The 21,612-nt window shown below is 41.2% G+C and overlaps 1 protein-coding gene across 3 annotated transcripts in view; it reads right to left on the bottom strand.

Annotated features, from left to right (window-relative positions):
* Positions 1 to 21,612, bottom strand: part of luzp1 (leucine zipper protein 1) — a 51,704-nt gene that overhangs the window by 5,933 nt on the left and 24,159 nt on the right. For all 3 annotated transcript variants that reach the window (XM_005925633.3, XM_005925630.2, XM_005925632.2), the window contains 5 exons: positions 9,001 to 9,353; positions 6,657 to 8,883; positions 5,318 to 5,901; positions 5,114 to 5,233; positions 521 to 789 (listed from right to left, as the gene is read on the bottom strand). In XM_005925633.3, the coding sequence (XP_005925695.1) occupies positions 556 to 789; positions 5,114 to 5,233; positions 5,318 to 5,901; positions 6,657 to 8,883; positions 9,001 to 9,132 (3,297 nt within the window). In that variant the 5' untranslated portion in view covers positions 9,133 to 9,353 and the 3' untranslated portion in view covers positions 521 to 555. The remainder of the gene's footprint in view (positions 1 to 520; positions 790 to 5,113; positions 5,234 to 5,317; positions 5,902 to 6,656; positions 8,884 to 9,000; positions 9,354 to 21,612) is intronic.

Below are 21,612 nucleotides of genomic sequence, written 5' to 3'. Positions count from 1 at the left end.
ATTTCGTGGAAAGTTTGCCAGAAAGAACAAGATAATTTGCAAGCAATTATTGGGGAAAAATATTGAGACCGAGCTCATTGGTACACTTCCAATTTAAATCACAATTTTTAATTTCCAGTCTTTTAGTCTTTTACGGCAAATCAGCTGTATATGTAAAATGTGAATATCATTAGTATGATGGAGGAATGAGGTCTCCAATCCTAAATGAAGTTACTGTATGCTTATCCGGGTTCAAAGTGAGCTTTTCTCTCATTTTCCATAATTTATCCCTAATTATGCTGGTCTTTCCAGAGGAAGTCACCAAAAAAAAAGCATATTTAAACTTGAGAATTTTGCTGCAGCACAGTTCGTAAACTGCCTTGTGCAAAGATTTCATCACTGTCGCTATGACGATAATATATAAATAGAAGGAGAAAGCCCCTTTAGAGATGAGACGCTGTTCCAAAAGGGGTAATTAATAATTTTATATTTTAATTAACTATCAGGAGTTAAAAGAAAAGAAAATCCAGCCACCTCCTACCTGCCCACTTGCTTCAATCCTCCTCCTCACTTGGTCTAATGTTGCTCGGACTGACGCTGGCTCCACGGTCTGCCTCCCGCTCCGCTCCTCCCCTCAGCTCTGGCCCCTAAGCCTTGCCCCCGACTGGACCAGGGCTCCCCTCCTCTAGAGGCTCCGGGTGTCCTGCTTATCCGATCGTAAGAGGTCCCCAGATCACTACTGGGTATCTGTCGTCTCCAAGAGGCTGGGCTGTGACTCGGGTTTGGACTGGGGTCCAAGTTATCAGAAGCCTGGAAGAAAGAAATTACATTTAAAAACTGGCTGTTGTATTAACTGGCATCCGAAATAAGCGCTTTTCCAAGTTTAAGAGGAATAATTTGGATTTCTTTGCTGAAATTTAATGCCAAACTCTGGAGTTTGTCTATAGGAGCTCTGGGCATTTTGTGGGGCCTTGTTCGGACCTTTGTCTTATGCGGGCATTGACTACATGCCGTTAATGTTAACTGGTGTGCGACAAGTAAAGTCTGCCATGTGGATTTCTGCCAGGGGAAAAATCCCCAACCAAAAACCCCAAACATACCCCAAGCTGAGAGATTTATAATTTGGCGGGCTCACTAGAAAACAAACCCCAAGTTTCTAGTTTGTGGTGGATACAATGGCACGTCCTCTCTCATAACCTCAGTAACCCTTCTCTAAGAAAGCGAGAGTTGGATGACGATGCAGTTCTTAAAGCACACAGAAACAGCACCCCACTCCTGTAATTTCAGTTTTTAAAAAAGCACCATAATTAGTGACATTTGGTGGGCTGGAGTTGGCTTCTGGTGCAGTTTTAGAAAGCATTCTTGCTAATTGGCTTTAATGGAGCCCTGCTGGTCTGCCTTTCACAGTCTCCTGGGGGAGACAGGAAATCAGTCACCAGTGAAGGCTGCCAAAGTGGGTGTGCTCAGTGTGGTCACTTCCTGCTTCAGTCACTGTGGGAGGAAACCGTCAAGTGGCATATTCTCCTTCTATGGTAAGTTAATGCTCCAAGACTGGGAGTTTTCACGAACTTTCCTCGAAATGGATGTAGAGTTCCTCCTACACCCAACGGGAGGTTTGTACCGTACAACACATGGCAGTGGAATTAAAATAATGCTTGGTTAAATAAAACCTGCAACAAAACCCCCCCCAAATACACACACATTGCACAAAAGTGCTGCTCTTTGACCAGCTTTTATATGTCAAATGAACAAGCCACATACTCTAAGATATTAAGAAAATTAGTTTGACTTTTGGGAAATAGTCTAAAGTTTCACATATCTATGAAAAATATGAAGCCAGACTAAAAAAAAAAAAAAAAAGGTTGAAACAGGTTTTTCTGGAGTCTTTGTCCACATCAAATTACACTTTTTGTACAGACTAAACCAGGAAATGTTGCAGTATTTTTGTGAGTTTTACGTTTTCAGGATTATTTATTTATTTCACCTTTTTCCACCCAGTAAATCCCTCGAGATTTAATCAAATTTTCAAGGGAGAACTGGCCAGGAATGTCCTTTTAACAAAGCCAGCATAGCTGTTTAACCTGCTTCAGCTTTTATCTGGGGCACTGACATGAGAATGGCTTCTCTCCGCGCTTCCAACTGAAGGAGCATCTTGGCCAAAATACTGAAATATGACTAAGTGTGTCTGAGGATGAATTTTGCTCTTTGATGAACTTATGGCCAACAGATTTGTGAAATAAATACAATAGTGCATTCGAGTTCTTCCAGATCAGCTTTTTTCTGTTTGTGGTTTCTTGTTTGCTGATGACTTGTTTCACAAGAGGTGGAACTTCCGACAATCTCACTGGTAATGATTTTAAAAATCAGGAGGACCGTTAACAGTGGATCAACTCTTGACTCCACACTTTACTGCCAGTATAATATGTTCTGGTGCATCGCTCCTTGGCCAAACGTAAATTCACAGCTCATTCGAGTGCAGGCTGAAGTTTCCTACTGCTACAATGGGGTGGAAGTACTACAAAGACATTCTGCTCTTGCAGTCTAAGGTGTGGAGTGACTGCCACAGAAAACAAGCAACCCCTATTTAAATGCCGGCCTGTTAGGCAATTCAAATCAAGTGTGCTTGGAATGCAATGCGAGCGGCTGTGTATGTGTGAACGTGTGTTGTGGAGCTGTGGCACACACACAGCTTTCCTTGCTAGCATGCTTATTGTTAGCAGCAATGCTAACCATCAAGCCATCTGCTCATACTTGTAGTACAAAGGGTAACTGATGCCACTGCACAAATTTGAACATCGTAGAAGCTCTAAAAGGATAAAAGATTGAATGAGTCTCGATAAATGCCATCACTACAAGCCAAAGCAGTTGATAGTTTAGTCACGCTGCTAAAGTGTTGGTTCAGATAAACTAGATATGACCATGACCTTTCACTGGAGGAAAAGATGTCTGTCTGTCTCTATTATAAATAACCTCTAGATAATTTATACATGAGGTTCAAAAGTGAAAGCTAATCAATAAGCTATCAGTCTGCCCAGGGTGCTGAGGGTACTTATAGGAATTGGGAGTGTTTTCTCCTCCTTAATGCCTATCGACCAATATGTCCTCACTGGTCCACAGAAAGCTGATTTTCAGTCTGCTCTCCTTCCATCACCGGGGCATGAAAGATAGTCACAACAATCTGATGTTTAAATCTCTAGAAGAAAAACTAGATTTTTTTTAAATGTTCTTCATTCATCATTTTAAGGTTCAAAGACAATTTTACAAGGAGCAAACATGTCAAACAAAAACAAACTTTGATGAATCAAGAGGAACACAGATGCCCACCCAGCTGAATAACAACTGATGGGGTGTCAGTTAATGATGTTGAGAGCGGCTCCGTCTGCAACCTTGTAATAACACAACCCTCTTTTATCAACCTCTGACACTGCAAACACAGACTAATCCCAACCTTCCACTGTCCTAAGTACAGCTGTATTTATCCAAGCCTCTTGGGAACGGACGCAGTTCAGACCGCTGAAATATTCTACAAATCCAAACCAAAGATGATCGGCTTTGCTCCAAGACATGCTTCAAAGCCCAGTTTTGTTTTTGAAGAAACTTATTTTTTATTGCACTGGGGTAATTTCTGCACATAATTGCTATCCAAATCGAGTGACCAGTTCATGCATGAAATGTCATGATGAACAAGGTTCTACCGCACAGTGGATTTGGGAAATTCCTACAATAAAATTAAAAAGTGCACGAGTGACAAAAAAATGAACAGGGGGACGGTGGTTTAACAGTTCACAGCCGATCTTAAACAACGAAGACGGGACTTGTTCGATGGTTCCGGGTTCCCAGACCACAAAGCATCAGTGATGTGGGACAGGAGGCTTATCTTAAGTAGTTGTGGTTGTGAAATTGCAGAGCTAAGGTCGAGGCCGAGTGGCACTGAGTGGGCACTGCATAATGGGAGCATTAAAAAAAAATATAAAACTCAAGGTTATTTTGTTAATGCCAGGGTTTTATGATAAAGAAAAAGAGCAAGGCCCTTCACACTTTTTCTACCAGTCTGCTAAATATCAGTGATGAAAGGGGGCATTTGGGGGTTGGGGCTCAGTGTTGGGTAGATTTCATTAAGCCTATTGATGATAATGACTAGGGAGGAGTCCTGCAGGCAATTATAGCTCCAAGGCCATGTTAGCTGTACTGAAAGACCCAAAACCCCAGATTTCCCCTGACACGTTACTGAACATGCATGACAGCGATCCATGACGATGTATTTATAAATCGCAGCATCACTACATACAAAATACACATGTGAAATATTCACACTCCATTTTTTATGATCTCACATACATGATATCACAATATAATCACAATGGCCCACATAGCCTCACATATTACATTGTGCTAACAGTGGAAAAGTCTGCCACACCTAAATTGAAATTTTTTAAATTAAGCTCTTATAAACAGTGACAACATACTATGTACAAAACAAAGTCATAAAATAAAGTCGCAGACCTTAACAGACACCTTTGCTTATTACATGGTGTCTTCCAGAATAGCAAACTGAGTCTCTCACTGATGTGGTAGAACATTCACATAGGAGAAAGCTATTTTCTTCTCCTTGAGGTTTTTCTAACCTACTTTTCCCCCTGTTGAGGTCTTTTTCATTTCCATCCTTACTACTTTCTGTCCCACCCTTTTCTCTTTGTGCTTACTGGGGCAGCAGGAGTGGGGCCTGCAGAACTGCTGTGCTAAGCTTGAAGTCAGGGAGCCTGGCGTCAGGGAAAAATACCAGCTGAGCTCTAATGCAAAGTGGACACACCAGGAGCTAAGGCCTGCAGCTGCACTTTGTGTGGAGTCTTTATCTTCATGCTAAAACTATTTGCGGAGAACAATACTCTAAGCGCAATACCAACTTTATTAATTGAGTATCACCAATTCATTTTTTTAAATTTACAAATGCTTGAGAAATGTACCAAGAAAACAGACTCAAGGAACATTAAGCATATTTCAAAGCAGAACAAAAATGAAAATAAAGTTGCATCCAATAGCCACGTGTTTTATATCATATCTGATAAAAACAAAAGCCTATAAAACTGAATCTACTACAGGAAAGTGTTAACAACCTGAAGTCAGTTTTCCTTACCGGTGGCTGCTGTGAATATGATCGGCTCCAGGACTGAGAGGTAACGGGTGCATGGGGTATGGCCCTTCCCAACCCTCCTGTTTCCATAGGGGGAGACTGAGAGATCTTACGCATGTACACCTGGGACAAAGAGAAAATTCCCTCTATTATTTTTTTCCTCTGTGTGTGAAATTACTTTGATATACACTTATTAACTTTCCCCACCTCAGCAGGGGACGGCTTGGCTCCCTTCTGTGCTGCAGCATTTCCGCCGCCTCCGTTTCCACTGTTTACAGAGTCCTCTGTGTCAAAGGTGGTTGCCCTGTAAGCCCTCCACGTTGTTGCAGTTTCGGTTTCATCTTCAGACCCGCCATCTGTCATTGCTCTCGTACTCCTTCCTCGACTTCCCTCGTCCACAGACATGGCGCTTTTGTTCCTCCAGGGGCTTCTCACGGTCACATTCTTCATATCTGGCAAACTGTCTTCGTGTGACGGTTGGCTTTGCCGTTGGCTTCTCCAGCTGGTGACGGTGGTCGTGCTGCTGCTGCTCTCAAATCCTGATTCTGTGTCGTTGAAGTCTGAGGAAGTGACGTCCGGGGACTGGAGGCTAAAGTTGCTGCGCTGGCAGCACAGGTGGCTGGTGGTGGTCTCCACCCTGGAAGAGTTGTGGAGTTTAGACCTTGATGATGAATCACTGTGGCTGTGTGGCCCACAGTCCTGGTCCTGGCATGGCCGCAAAGTGATCTCACTCTTGGGTATGGAGATCTCATATGGGACGGAAATACTGCCATGATGATCAGTGTTTGGGCCTGGCAATATATATAAAATGATACATTTATACAGATGCAACAAGTTGACAGTAAGTTGACATGTGCTTTAAAATATCAGTTTTTGGGGGGTGCAAAATTAATCTCGGTCCAACAGTTTGGCTCAGGACAAAAACAAATAACATCCTATCAGCTTAAGTTTGTGTTTAATGCTTGTTAGCAAATATTACCATGTCACTAGGCTCTCTTTTCTTTCCCCTCATCTGTAACCAGTCAAGGCAGGTGGCTGCCTATCCCTGAGCCACAAGGCTCAGGGGGTGGGGGGGATTGTTGGGATTTTCTGAGTTGAACTGAATAAAGATGATCATCTCAGGGAACACAATTTCATTCTGCAGAGAGACAGATGGTTCTGCCGCCAACATGACTAGGGGTTAATTACATTAAAACACCCAATCCTATAGAAGACAAAAGCACATTTACAGACTGCTACAAAAAAACCTTTACTGAGGTTTAATGTTGGGGAAGCAGATGCTGATGACTGATAGGTGTTCACCATGCACCACTTTCTGGACATATAATAATGGGGCTTGTAGCAGGTTTAATTACCCTAACAGCCTGTCCAAAAGGTGTGCTACAGTTTTGTGAGTGCTGCAAGTTGTGAGCACTAATTAGAAGGTTTCACGTGACAACAAATAAAAATGTTGTCTTTACTGTACTATTTAGAATTAGTATCTAGCTCCTGTCCTGAAAAATGCAGTATAAGTTTAACTAGATCATTCTAAATTGTTGACACGTACCTATAACGATGTTACTGGTAGATGTGTGGCGTCCTTTAATAGGTGCAGGTTCACTGGACACACTGCTGCTGCGACTGCTGGTTCTGGAAGAGCTTGGATCATTTGGGTAGATGGTTATACTACTGGTGATTTTATTAGTAGTAGTCACTATTGGTTTGGTCGAGATCTTGGGTTTCCCATTTGTAGGCAAGGGTTCTGAAATCATTACTTCCTTTCTGTCAATTTCCACAATAGCAGGCTTGATCACAGCTCTTGACCTCAGTGCCTCTCTAGGACTGCATACTCGTTGGATTTCAATCCCTGCTGGAGTATGCATGAATCCCTGGTGACCTCCCTCAGCTCCCTGTGACCGGCTGTGCAGCTCCTCATCAAAAGAGCTCCTGGAGGAGGAACCCTCTGAATGAGAGTCCTGGACTTGAGGGTATCTAGAATACCTGGAGGTTACAGTCCTACTGCTTACAGCTGTGCTAGTTGCCTCAGCTGCTTCAGCTGTAGGGTCCAGCTCAGATGGCCTTGATCCAGTAGATTCTGTTTCTGAGGCAGAAGAATGACCCTCTGACCCGTGGTCATTGGGCAGCAAGGGATTGATGTGAGATTTGCAGGCTGTGTATGAGCCATTGGCTTTGGATATAGTAGAAATAGAAGAAGATACAGATTCCTGAATCTGGTCTGTTGATTCCTGCTCGGACACAGGCACCGTTTCCTTCTCTAGAGCAGAGATGCTGTTCATGGTACTGGAGGTACTGTCAGGCACGACATCAGAGCTGTTAGATTCACTGTCACTACCTACGTACAGTTTTGAGAACTTTTCTCTGCTCTTCTTGATGTCATCCGTATGCTTGTGAGCTGTCCTTAGTGGCTTCTGGTCATTAGCTGCTGGAGGGTATCGACTAAGGACGGACACCTTCTTGGTATCACTAGAAGTTGTATTAACAGAGCTGTATGTGGCTCCTCTTGGCTTTTCCTCAGCTCCTCGCACTGTATCTCGTATTCCATTATCAGATGAATTTGTGGTAGTTGTAGTTCTGGGTGTCCTTCTCTTTTGGGCAGGACTCAGGGCTCTTCTCACTGACTTGGGAGAACCCTTCTCAGAGTTGCTGAAATCTTTGTTCCAAGATTTATGCTGAGGAGATAAATCTCTGTTCCTATGTTTTGGGGAACTTGGCTCTGGGACAGTTGCTGCACTTCTATATTTAGGCTTTTCTTGTCTAAACCCTCCCTTCAGGATAGTCTCTTCATTTTCAACTTTGCCATTTTCAATGACCTTAGCAGTGCTGCTTCCATTGCCGTGTTTATCCAAGTTACCAATTCCATTTCCTCCGATTCCGCCTTTTCCACACAGTTGCATCCTGAGGTGTTCCACCTGCTCATTTAACTTTCGAACTCGGTCCCTTTCTATCTGGAACTTTTCGTGAAGCTCACCATTTTTTGACTCAGAGTTCTTCAAATCCTCTTCCACAATCTCCAACTGCTTAAGGCGGTTCTTCAGTCGTTCTACCTCCTGTGTCAACTCCTTTACTTTGTTGTCCTCCTGCGAGCCTTCAAGACCGCTGTTTTTCTCATTCTCAGACAGCTTTGAGTAGTCATGGCTCTTCTTCTGTCCAGCCAGCTTACTTGTTAAGAGTGCTGTGGATGTTAGCTCATCTTCAATTCTTGAGCTCATGAAATCTGCTCTGCCAGAATCCGTTGACATGCCAAAGCGATTCTTCTGGTGCGCCAGCTTTTCTTCCAATTTCAGAATGGTCTTCTCATCCTCTCTTTGTTTCTCTAGCAGCCTCTTACGCTCATTCACAAAGGTTTGGGTGAATCCCTTGAGCTTTTCAAGCTCCATAGCCAAGGCCTGCTCCGTTCTCTCCAGCTTTGTCTCAGACCCCTCCACCTCTTTCAAACGGGCTTTTAGTGTCTCCAACTCAGATGAGAGCTTCTTGGTTAAGTTCTTCTCCTCATTGAGGCTAAGGCAGAGCTGGCTGCAGTCAGACTTGCTTTTCCCAAAAGCTTCTTCCAGTTTCTCGAGTTCAGCCATCCGTCGCTGAAGACGTTCTATTTCTGCCTTTAGCTCTTTCGTAAGGTTTTCCTCCTCTTCCAGTTTCTCTCTGACTGTGCGGCAAAGATCCTCAGCTTTACGTACCTCCTCATCTTTCCCCTGGATCTTCAAGAGACGTTTTCTCAGGGCTTCCACATCACCAAGCAGGGACGAGTTACTTCCCTCTGCCTGGATAATCTTATCCTGCAGAGGAGAGAGTACAACAGTTCTTTTCATGTACTGCGTTTCTTTTTCACTTCAGTCATTCTTTTGAGATGCACAAACACACACAACCCTCCACACACTGTCACAACAACTTACCTGTAGGTCAAGAAGCTCATCCTCAGACTTCTGTAGCTTGTTTGTTGCTTCTTCCAGTTCATCAAGTCTTCGGCCAAGACTCTGCAGCTTGTGCTTCAGGTGGCGATGGGTCATGTCTTTATGATCCGACATGGTTCCAGATTTCTTTCTATTGTATCGACCAAGTTTCTATGTTGTCCAGATTATCTGATGAAAATCTGTTGGGGAGTCCACATCTGTGCCGTTGTGCTACCAAGTTCTTTAGGCTGTCAAGGAAAAGCTCCTTTTTCTTGTTAGGCTGTTCTGATTCGTTTTGCCACCGTCTCTTTAAGACTTCAAAATTCCCTCAGTGGTTTTCAGCAGACAAATCTCATCTGTAGGAGGCACAGAGAGAACACTTAGTCATCTCTAATTTCACAATGACAACCATTTGTATTCTCAAAAGTAACACAGTAAGTACAGGAAGTAAGTCAGAGAACATAGAAATTAGCTCACTGAACCCTGTGCCACACGCACATGGAGACCATATAAGGACAGGCCACACAAGTCATGTATTACACACACACACACACACACACACACAAAACCTAATTCACACTTACAGGTCGATATAACAACTGTGCAACATAATGAGAAATTGTTTTTTTCTGAATAACCATAAAGTCAGCTGATCTTTTCATATTTGAAAAATTGTGTCAAAAATACACTTCCTTACTTTGATAATCAAACATAATCCATAACTATGCCTCCCTTCCCTTTTGCCACTAAACTACCATACAGTTCATCTTGCCCATAATTTAAAGGATGTGAGTGGATGACAAGGTTTTTAGTACATCTCCACATGCTCCCACACCCACACAAACAATGCCGAGTCCCTGCTCTTGATCCTACCGTATATCGATTCTTGCCTGCTTGCTTTTGCTGACAGTGGCATATCTCAATAACACCAGCGTCCTCCACTACATTACCGGTCTGTCTCAACACTACACCATTCATAGTCCAGTCAGACAGTAACGATTAAAAAGAGAACACTATGACAAGGAGGTTTTGATTATCTCCAACATAAGTGCAGATTAGACAATTAAAAAATAATGTCATTCTTGCCAATAGGGATATTTACATCACTTTGTCTTTCTGTTGTTAGTACAAAGATGTAAAAATAGAGTGGGAGTCCTAACTGCAAGCTCAGCATGGCTCAGTGCGATGAGAACACAGAATATTAGCACATTACAGTCTGACTGTAGGCAGAGTCTTGGTTAATCTAACTGTCAACACACTTAAGTCAATCATGACTCAAGCAGCGAGTTCTCCTGCTTGTGCTTCTAGACCCTATTACGTCCCTTCCCCCCAATGATTCTGACCAGGGCAAAAAGAAAAAAGAAAATCGACCTAAGAGCAGGGCACAACATCATCATTTATTAATCCCCTGACAATCAGCAGTCTCTCTTCCTTACCCCACATTCAGCTCAGGCAGCCCGTCTGAAGCTACACACCACTACATAAAAAGACTACTGCAGTTTGCTTTTGAAGCAGATAACTTTTACTGCTGCAAAACATCAACCGGTGCAGTAAATTCACCAAACATATTTCACCTCTTTGAACCACGTATGTGGATGGTATACAGTATGGTAAAACATGTCGTAGTGGTTTACGCCAAGACAGAATAATATATTTTCTATAGTTTCAGATGGTGTAAAAAACCCAAACCGCTCAGCCCGCAGTTCATAAAATGTCTTGTTGAACATAAACTAAAGCAGTAAGCTTTGAAAGTCAGTATAGCAAAAATTACTTAATGACAAAGCACAATGTGGACTCAAAGGCTTTGGCTGTAGGGTTTTAATTATTTTTCACTTTCATGAGGTCTAGTGGTTTGGTAATCTTCTCTCTGGAGTGTAAGACACTGAGGAAATAAAGAACATGGGCTTAGTATGAAGGAAGACAAATGGAAGAATTTGGAGCGAAAACTGCTTGCCTAGCTGTCTATTTGAATGCCAAAACACCTTACTCTATAAGTCACTTTTGATGCACTGACATTACTCAGCTGTGGCTTGTTAAGTGAGCTGTAGACCAATTTATCTCTCTTGTCTAGAGCTAGTCGCTCTATTCCAAAGCTGTCCCGACTGATCCCCTTCCAGCAGAGTAAAATTACAGAGAAATTCCCATCGATCTATTAAAAACAGAGCAGACACTCTGACAAAAATATTTAGGTTCAAGACAACTCTGTAGACTTCAGCACAAAGCAGGAAAGATAAACCTAGCTAAAAACAAGAAGTCCAGTAAATGACACTCTGCGCCTCAGGCTCTAGACAGCAAAACTAGGTAGAAATATGACCAGTTTGGTGATCCTATGATCATGACCAACAATCCAACACATTTATTATTTTTTTTAAATAATTTTATCTATAACTTTATCTTTAACATAATCCCAAATCCTGACTTAGTGTCCAAATCTGGTCCCGAAAAGCAGCTCCAGTTAAGCCCTGTCCTGCTTAATAAATGTGTTTTGTTAGATCCAGACACTCCTGTCTTGGCAGGCTGCCTAGCTCTCCTCTCATTCACTCTTTATTTCGTTGCCAGTTCTCTACCTCCCTCTCTCCCTCATGTCTCCCCTTCATCTCTCTCTAACACGCACACCAGCACGGCCAACAGAACGCTTTCAAGGGGTGGCAGTGCGTGCAAAGTGACTCTGGCAAGGGCCTGCTTCTGCCAAACCAATCAACATACATGATTCACTTATGGCAGGCCTGGGGCCTCATTATCCATGTTCAGGACAAGACAAGAGGGAAAGAAAAGGCTAGTGGGTGAAAGGCGGAGAGCAGAAACAAGATGAGGAAGAGAGGGGAAGCCAAAAATGAGCACTAAAGAAATTACTGTATGAATGAATGAAAAAGAAGAATCCAAGCAGTATTTAGTTAAAGACCATGCATTCCTTCTTTTGCAATCCAAGATCCAGATCAGATAAGCACTTTTAAAACTCCATTTATGTCTCTATATTCCTTTGTTTTTCCACAACTGGCTACTCATAAGTCAGTAGGATATTCTGTACAGCCAAGAACATGAAAACATGCTAAAGGGAGGATAAAGAGGGAAGGAAGTAGGGCAGGAGTGGGGCTGCTGAGGTATTCTGAACTCAGCTCCAAGTTTCATTCCCCTGTTCTGTGCTTTGTTTGACAATTATGGAAAACCTAGATGGGGGCAGGAGCTTTGAGGCAGTGAAACTGACCCGTTTTATGTAGACACATTCCTAATGATGGACTAACCAGGGCACTGGCAGTCCCTCATGCTACCTTGTCTGCTCCTATCCGGGACACTGACAAGCTGTCCTTGGCCATTTCTTTCTTTTCGCAGAAGTGTATTCCTAACTTGAACACGGTTTATAAATTACGGCCCAGCCACAGAGAGTATATTTAAAAGCCCGTCTGCTCAGATGATCAGGTCAATCGGAACAATTGGTAACCAGATATTTCAGTCATTGGTTTCTGAACACATTCCTCCCATTCATTTTCTTCTGCAATGGTTGCATTGTTCTGACTACATGATAAACCTGGGTAACTCCTGCAACTATCTGACCCAATTCTGATATAGGACTGTATATGAGGAGAGCGCTCAACCAGTCGCTATATGATGCCGGCCTCTTCCACTTCCCTGAAACGTGGACAGGATGTCCACTACTTGACCTTCATGCTCTATTTTGCTGTTGTTACAAAAATGAGGGCACGGAAACTGTTGATTGCAACACGAGTTCAGCGAGTACCGTAAACGCCATCTGAATAAGTCACTGAGGTTCTTTAGAAATAAAGGGAAGCCAGAGAGTTAGTGTTAAAACGGACAAGAATGAATGGAAGGTGGTTCCAGTGAAATGGGGATAGCTGCTGGAAAGCAAGGAATAATAAACCAGGAACATGTGAAGGTAAAAACCCAAGGTCACAGTGTTACTGATACCAAGGCATGACTGAATTACCAATCAATTCAAGCAGGCAGTTACCTTCAGCCCTCAGGGTATATGGGATTCAAGTGAAACACCGTACTCCAGTTAGTTTTGTAATTAAAATAAAAATGATAAAGAGAATTTAAACATTTTAAAGATTTCAATGAATTTATTATGCCCTGTGGTTTTAGCACGTAACATTCAGTAATCAAGAACAAATTCCACTTAAAGCCTAGTTAAAACTGTCCAATGCACTGCAAACATAGACCTACAAGCTGATCAATTCCCTTTCTTAATGCCAGCATGTTTTCTGACAGCTCTGAAGCTACACAGGACATTTTTTTTCCATTCTGAAAACTGGTCAGGTTTTAACAAAGTAAACTGACAAAGAATTTGACCCGGAAGTGAAATGGTCAAGGCATTGTTATCAATACACATGAATTAACAACACACAATGCACGCATAACTGTAGCAGAGACCATTCTTTTTTAAAGCCAATACAGGCTTTAAACCTGTGCCTTCAATGGGCAAGAAACATCATAACTGTAAGTTGCAGAATTAAATTTGCCAATTTCTGCAATCAAATGGCAAGAAGTTGAACAGCATCCCAGCAGGCCTAAGCTGCATCTGCATCTGATGATGATCAATTTCTGAGCAACAAGGAAGAGAAAATAAGAATCAGTCCAGTTCAACAGACGAATGAAGATGCAATGGGAGGGCCGAACAGTGACGTACGAGAGAAGAGGGTGAGAAAAAGAAGAGGTGAAAGCAGAGGGGCCTCCCAGGACTACTGTTGTTCTGAGGAGTCACAGAACAGCAGAAGGATACAGAAGTAAAGCTTTGTAGAGGAGGTCCACACACTCTGCCTGTGCTCACACACACACACACGCACATGCACGCACACACGCACATGCACACACACGCACGCACACACTCCAAGGTTACAATCATACACCATATCATTAAGGCTTTAGCCACTCTCTTCCTGCCTGCCTGCTGCCTTCAGTACATTCTGTTCTCTCCATGAAAAAGAGAAGGAAGGAAAGAAAGAAAGAAAAAAAATCACCTCTCTGTTGCACTTGACATTGGGTTGGAACTTATGGGCCTGAAGTTTCTCTGCCTCATACACGGTAGTTAAAGAAGGGCTCCAGTCCAATCAAAATGCCTCAACCACATCTTCATGTAGGGGGGTTGTTGCCAGTTTGAATATTTAAATGTGTGACATGTATCGTGTATTTTGTGTGTCCAGTGAGTGAGTGAAAGGACAACTGCAGTGGAAGGATGCTGGCGCAGGAGTGGAAGCCACAAGATGGTGGAGAGACCTGATGCTTGGCCTGCATTTTTCCGTTTTTCCAAGAAAGAGAAAACCGGCATCCCATAATGTTTGGTTTCCTGTGCTGTCATGTTGCTTTTTCTCCATTTCTTTCACCCTTTCAGTGTTGCACCACTTCTGGAAAAATGGTAAAGAAGTGAAAGGCAGTGTTGCTCTTCAGCAGAAAAACGGATAAGGAGCTAAGGTCGGTGTAGCTTGTTCAATAGGAAAAGCTGAAGTGGGATGGGAATAGCAAGTTGGATTTTTCCTTAAGCGCCAGAGTGAAATGGCAATTTACAGTATAAGTACTGAAATGTGGTGAAATAGTGGGTAAAGAGAACGTCGTCTCTAGTAGAAAAATAGATATGTTTATGTAAGGGGACATGGCAGTTAACCACAACCATAAAGACAAAGCAGATGCTGTCTGTATGTCAGGAGAACATCACTCAATGTTAAAACACATCTTAGTGATGATTTTGTGTCCCCTTAAAACAAGGTAAGGTGATACATCAGGTTTTTTTTTTTTTTTTAAATTCTTCCAAAGATTGGTAGGTGATGGAATTACTCAGCAACTGTATAAATGTATTTTTTCTTAAGATGTAAAATTAACTTCAACTTCAAGTTGCACAGACTTTGGATAGTGTGAAAAACCAACATTTGTTAGTTAGATGGAGAGCAACAAAAAAGGAAAGGACAGAAGAAGTCTAAAAATGCATAATAGAATAGAATAGAATAGAATTCAACTTTATTGTCATTGCACATGCACAGGTACAGGGCAACGAAATGCAGTTTGCATCCATCCAGAAGTGCTTTAGTGATTTAGATATATTACAATATATATTAGCAATAATATAGATATGTGAGTATATTACAGAAATGGGTCTATTATGGTATGTTATAATGTACACGGTATGAAGTATGTTGTGAATATTCTATAACTATAAGTATGTACAGGATATAAATATGAAAAACTATACAGAATATGAAATAAATAACTTTACAGAATCTGGCATATACAGCTATACAGAAATGGGAACTATGCAAGTTGTAAACAGTTGTAAATCTGCCATCTGTCACACTATAAAAAGGTTATAGCGATATTGCCAGAACAGATACTTATGTTACCTTTTGATACCAAAATTCATAAAATGGGATGGTATTACTTTTGTCCCCCAGTAGTGCAGGTACGATAGACTGCATGTGTACAGAGTAGGATAATTAGAAAAATTAATAGTCTGATACTAATTAATAATAATAAAAAATGCTATCACACTAGAAGCATCTTTAAGACTCACACCCTGGCATTTATAAGGCCTTTCGAGAGGTCAGTAAAGCTCCCATTTCAACAAGACTGAAGTATTAAACAGTTGTCATAACTGTTAATGTGGCCAGCAAACAGATTAATGCTAGCCATGCAACGATTAGCAGTTACCCACAATAAATCTATTAGGTCGTCATCATCAGCGGCTTTGGCTAGTAATAAAACAATAATGTTAATATTGAAGCTAAACAGAAAATCCTATCAGTCACAACAGACTGTTATTTTAACAGAATAACACAATCATTTGTTTGCAAAAAGTGTTATGTTTCAGTTAAAGCGCCAGATTGAAGCTGAGAAAAGTTTACTGGCAACTAGACAGAAACAGAAAATAAACAACACTGTAGCAACTATAACATCTGTATAGACAATTGTTGTTCAAATCTTTGTTTAATCAACCCCCATTACTTAATTTTATCCCCCTTGGTATCAAAAATTGCATCGAGTATTTTTCTGAGTATCAGTATCAGGTCTGTCCAGCTGAAAGGTGGTCAAAAGTTATGCTTAAGGTAAGTAAAAGTTCTGCTTGTGACCAGTCTATGGTTGTGACCCACATTTCTCAGTCCGTCAGTTTTAGCTTGAAAGCTTTGGTGAAAAGTAACCATCCTCTTCCCTGTGAGCCTAGTAACCCATACCCATTTCTAGGTCTCTTATCCCCTCCCCTCCCCTGTCTACATCAAGGGCCTTGTTGCTGGGGTTTAAACCACCACTACACTTGTGAGGATGGGCATGATAAGAAGATGAGGGGGAGGGGAAAGAGGGAGGATGTGGATGAGAAAGCCCACAAGAGGTGGAAGAGAGGGTAAGACAGATGTGGCAGGGTGAGTGAAAAAAAGCAAGGAGTTGTCAGACTCGTTGGAAGAGTATTGCTGTTCCAAACATGTACTACATTTTTGGCTTCTCTGGTTATGACCTGATTGAAGCTGTGCCTTTGAATTCAACTCAAAGCTCCCAGAGCTTTTTTCTTTCGGCTCTGCTCCTAATCTTCATGGCCAAACAGTTAATTGTAGCATGTTTTCCAACAGAAATCAGGATTACATCCACAAGTCACTGTTGCTGCAACACAGAAGGAGAGAGGCAGGGGAAGTATATTTGATGCTCTATTTAAAACTCAGCACCCGAAAATACTAGCCAGTCAGTAGCTAACTTGTCCTCGGGCAGATCTGCAGCCAAGGAGATCTGGAGCAACTTAAATCTAGTTAGTTCAACAGAAACACAAAATATCTCAAAAATGCATGGATTCTTTGATCCCCAAGAGCACACGGATATTAAAAACAGAGCTGTCTCTTTACTTGCTATAAATCAGTGTCAGTGCTGACAAATTAGAAGAACCAGGCCTACTCTGATCAGGCAGCTTCTAATAAAAAAAGGCCACAATGATACATCTGCCAACTGGCCGACTGGCTTCTCCAAAACTACTGGTCAGTTTATACTTCAATTCTGGGATGTGGTTTCAGTTCATACCTCGGTTTTTCTTTAGAGGGGAAGAATAAAAACAGGGGGAAAAAAAAATCTCTTTACCGCAGACCTGATAAATTGATCATAATCAGATCAAAACAAAAAATATATTTTCCGTTCACTCGTTACGTGAATGATCTTCAGGAGGCACTTTTTGTAAATGATTGTGTTTATAAAAAAAAAAAAAAAAAAAAAAAAGTCTGTAACCTTCTTAACTCAAGCTAACAGCAGAAGAAACCACTCGTATGACTTTATGTCCACTGTGTAATGTGCTGTAGGGATATCAACTGAAGCTGAACTAGAACCGGGTGGTACTTTCATTTCAATACCACACTATGCCACAAGACAATCAATGTAACCTTTATTTAACCGGAGAAGCCATTATTTTCGATGGTGACCTGCTAAAAAGGCAGAGGTCGGTGGGGAAATTGAGGTACAGTTATAAAAAGTAGTATCAAAAGTTACATTTCAAAACGCCCATTGGCAAAACGCTACCCCCAACTGATGAATGTTGTCATTATAATCTAAAGAAGGTAACTGCGATAGATAGCTTTGAACATTACAGCTTTTATCATGCTAACCTGCTTTAGCCAGGCACATGCAGGTCCACATGGGTGATCCATGATCCATGATCCAGAAAAGCTAAACTGAGGATGTTTCGATCCCATTTCTGTCTCAGCTTCAGAACAGATTCAGTATGTTGAAGAATTGCTCAAAGTATTTAGTCCTTCACAAAAAGCATTCAGAAAATGAGCATTAAAGTTAACTGCTTTGTGTGCATCAACTCATATCCATAGCCTGCCTATTCGTCAATGAGCTTAATATCCTTAAGATCCTTATCAACTCTATAAACTTTGCTCACGTGGTACATTCTTATTATGAAGAAAAAGTGTGGCATACTTGTTCCCAGTCCAACTTTTTGATTTGTAAAGTCCTTTGATACTAAAGACTAACTTTCAGACACTCTGATAGACATCTGTATAACCCAACATATTTCTTTGTCTTGCTCAATCATCCAGGTAAGTAAATCCCAAAAAGTTGATTCTGTTCATCTGGACGTAGCATTTTCAGCGGGAGATACGTTAGCTGAAACTAGCCCACTGAACGAACAATGGGCTGTGAGGTCAGTTCCTTGATCATTAATATGCAAATTGTCATGACCATTGATCAAGACCATTGATCAATAGCCACGAGCACTATTAAACACACACCTAGCTGAAGAGAACATATACTTAATTTTTTCCAAAGTTAGAAAGTGCCTTAAATCACTGACATATGTAAATAGCTGTGTGTATGGACACTTTTATTTCAGACAAAGGCGAGCTTAGAAAAACCTTCATTTTGATGTTCTGGTAAAAATTTATGTCCAATTTGAGTTGCCACATAGTTCCAGAGAAATATTTTCCTACTTCTAAGGAATCATGCCCTTAGCATGTTATCCTCCATGCTTGGGTTCAGAGGTCACCAACCCTTCCAAATAGCACTCCTATGTGATCCAGTGTCTTTTATGGAGTAGGCATTGTTATGAAGAGAGTGGATTCTTCTGCTGCTGATTTGTCTGTGATATTAGCCATTAAACACGACATAAATAAAAATAAGTAAAGAAGAGATGGCAGAAACACCCTTCAGCCATGTTATGAGCATTGACGTTACATAGTTTGTCCACCAGAGGGCATTTGACAATGTCACTGTTGGAAACACAAACATCTAGAACACCACAAACACAACTACTAGTTGATGTGAGCAGCTTTGGGGAGAATGTAAATAAATAACACATAACAAATCTTAAGAAATGCATTTACATCTCGTGTGTCTTAAAGAAACAAATCAGCCGATAAATCTGTTTTCAAAATAATGATAATAATAATAAAAACGACTGCTGACAATATCTGTCCCACAAATCCTATATAGGCCGGACTCCAAACTAAACATAGTGACGACGTAGAAACATGGAAACGGAGCTGTGCACACCTGAGTCATAAACTGTGTTTAAATGCAGTTATAATACACCTTTCATTTAATTCAGTGCTATTAAACCACTATAATGTAGTTTAAATGGTGAATATCAAATACTCGCCAAACTGCCGCACTGAAAACAACATATCCATTCTCTCTCACACAAAGGCCACCAGTCTGAAACGTTAGCATGTTGTCGACTTTTTCCTGAAGTTTTGTGTAACACATTTAACAGCTTTTAATTAAGATAATAACAGCATGTTTTAATTCTGAAATCCATTATAGGAATCCACATGCTCAGAAATGAATTAGGGAATAGCACCGATGACTGCTTTATATCAGTAAAATCGATTAATAGCCATCCCCAAGCAACATGAGTAATGATTAAGAGTCAAGTGTCCATAAAAGGCAAGTTCAAATCTTAGTAAAGCATTCACTATGTGGAATACAAAATATTTGTCATGCTCATGAACTTTGACCTGAAGCATTTTTAGATTTTATGGGTCAGTCTGTATTGGTGTGTGGGTGTGCCGCTCGTAGGAAAATGAAACCTTAGAAAGTCCCACTTGTAAAGTGACGGGAAGACTTTGGCCACTGTGAAACCATACTATGAAATTAGTATAAGCTGTGATTAGATGATTAGAGAACAGAAAGAGACAGAGAAAGAAAGAGGAGCTTTCTCAATAAGCTTGCATAGCATGAATAAACATCTAATAGGCAAACCTATTCTCGTGCTTTTTTCAATCTCTTTTTTGAAATCAGTTGCGGTTCTCAAGTCACTTTAGTCTCACAGCTTTCTCTCGGTGTTTGTTCAGTCTTTAAATTGCAACGGGTCATCCACACAGTTGGTTGATAGCATACATGACCTGAGAGCAAGGGGGCTAAAGGTCATAGCAGCATTAAAGCATCAGCCTCGATTATAATGAGCTGAACTGCAGTTTTGTGGTAGAATAACAGCTGTTCAAACAATTTCAGCACGCACAGGTAAAATCCTCATGCTGCAATGAGCGTGTGCGAATACGCAAAGATGTGTGTGACGATGAACTGCTGCTAAAGGAATGCGTTTGTGTCAGCGTTTAACACTGATAAGAGAACGTGAAAACATCACAACATGATGACACTTGTTAAGAGACAACACTATGTGAACAAGTGTGAGCAATGCAGAAAAGGAATGAGTGGAGGCAGAAGTTAGGCGAGAGCTAGAGTCATGAATACCATTTCTTCTTTCCATATTTAGACTTTAAGTTTTAAGTATTTTCTTCCTCGTCTGCTGATACAGAACTGAATCCATCTGCTTACTGAACATTTGGAGAATCGAGCAGTGTTATTTGGTGTATGCTCTGTATTACTCTGTTTTCGTCTGCCTCATATATGATCCATTATATATGCAGACCAGCAATGAGCATATATATCGATCAGGCTCTATTTCACATAGAGAAGAAGAAGAAGGATACAATCTCAACTAACTGCATGACTTAAAAGATCAACATCAAGATTGGAATTAAGGTTGAGTAACTTTAACTGAACATGTTACAAAATCTAAAATACTATCCTTGTGTGGTGTTATTCTGAAATACACATTACCACTGTGTTTGGAGACAGCTGGGCTGACTTCTTGAATATCAGCTGACAGGTTTCCCTAACCTTAAAAACAGAACAATTGCATAATGACTGAAACTAGCACCATTTCCTAACAATGACCCACAAGCTCAGTTTCAACATCATTGAGATGCAAATTGTCATCAGTATTTACCAATGGCCATCAGTACTTTTCACAGAAAAATAGGGAATGACTGGAATCACAGCATTGTAAGTAGGTAAAGATGTACTCTTAGGCTTCGCTCCTGGGTTCAAGTGGTCGTTCCATTTCTCACATACATTGGCTATGAACTGCAAACCTGCAATCCTTCATGCCCAGCATGTACAAATCCTCATCAGTTGAAAGAGTGGCCACTGGCCTGTAGGTGTAAATAGACTGAGGAGTCCAATCTGACAATGTAGCTCATCCGTTTAGCCAGTGATTGTTTAATTTCCCAGATGTATAATTCCCTGCAATCCTATTGGCACTTAAATTCATTTACTGTTGCTCTGTTAGTACCAAGGGACCCATTCCTTGGGGTTGGTAAGCCACTGAGATGCATGTCTTGGTTGTTCTGCCCCTCCGGACACAAAGGATCAGCACACTTTTCACTATCGGACCATTGCGTGATTGCAGCCTCTCCCCAATTCTCTGAAAACAGCACTCATGGCCGCTGATTAAGGGTCAAAACAATTTGCTTATCAATGATTATGAAACTGATCTCGTGGCTCAGTGTTATGCAGTGCTGCTGGTTTTGATTGTTATGCAGCTGTACTGTTCATAAGGCTGAGGAAACCTGAAATCTGCTGTGACTGAAGGAATCAGAATGGTGATGAAACGTTTCTCCCACTGAAAACGTTGCGTCCAGATGAACAGAAATCAACCTTACTAATTCATTTCTGAGGATGTCTCAACAGTCTGTGTCCTATCAGCAAAACACATTGTTAACATTTTAAATACCAGTAATTGATGTTTATGCTGAAGTACAAGAGATAATTAGTAGAGATGGACCGATCCGATATTACGTATCGGTATCGGTCCGATACTGACCTAAATTACTGGATCGGATATCGGAGAAAAAT

The sequence above is a fragment of the Haplochromis burtoni genome, unplaced genomic scaffold (assembly GCF_018398535.1).
Source record: "Haplochromis burtoni strain Fernald_Lab_line unplaced genomic scaffold, NCSU_Asbu1 Contig_86, whole genome shotgun sequence".
Lineage (NCBI taxonomy): Eukaryota > Metazoa > Chordata > Actinopteri > Cichliformes > Cichlidae > Haplochromis > Haplochromis burtoni.
The sequence above is the reverse complement of the archived record's forward strand: the minus strand, read 5'-3'. Positions and strand labels throughout refer to the sequence as shown.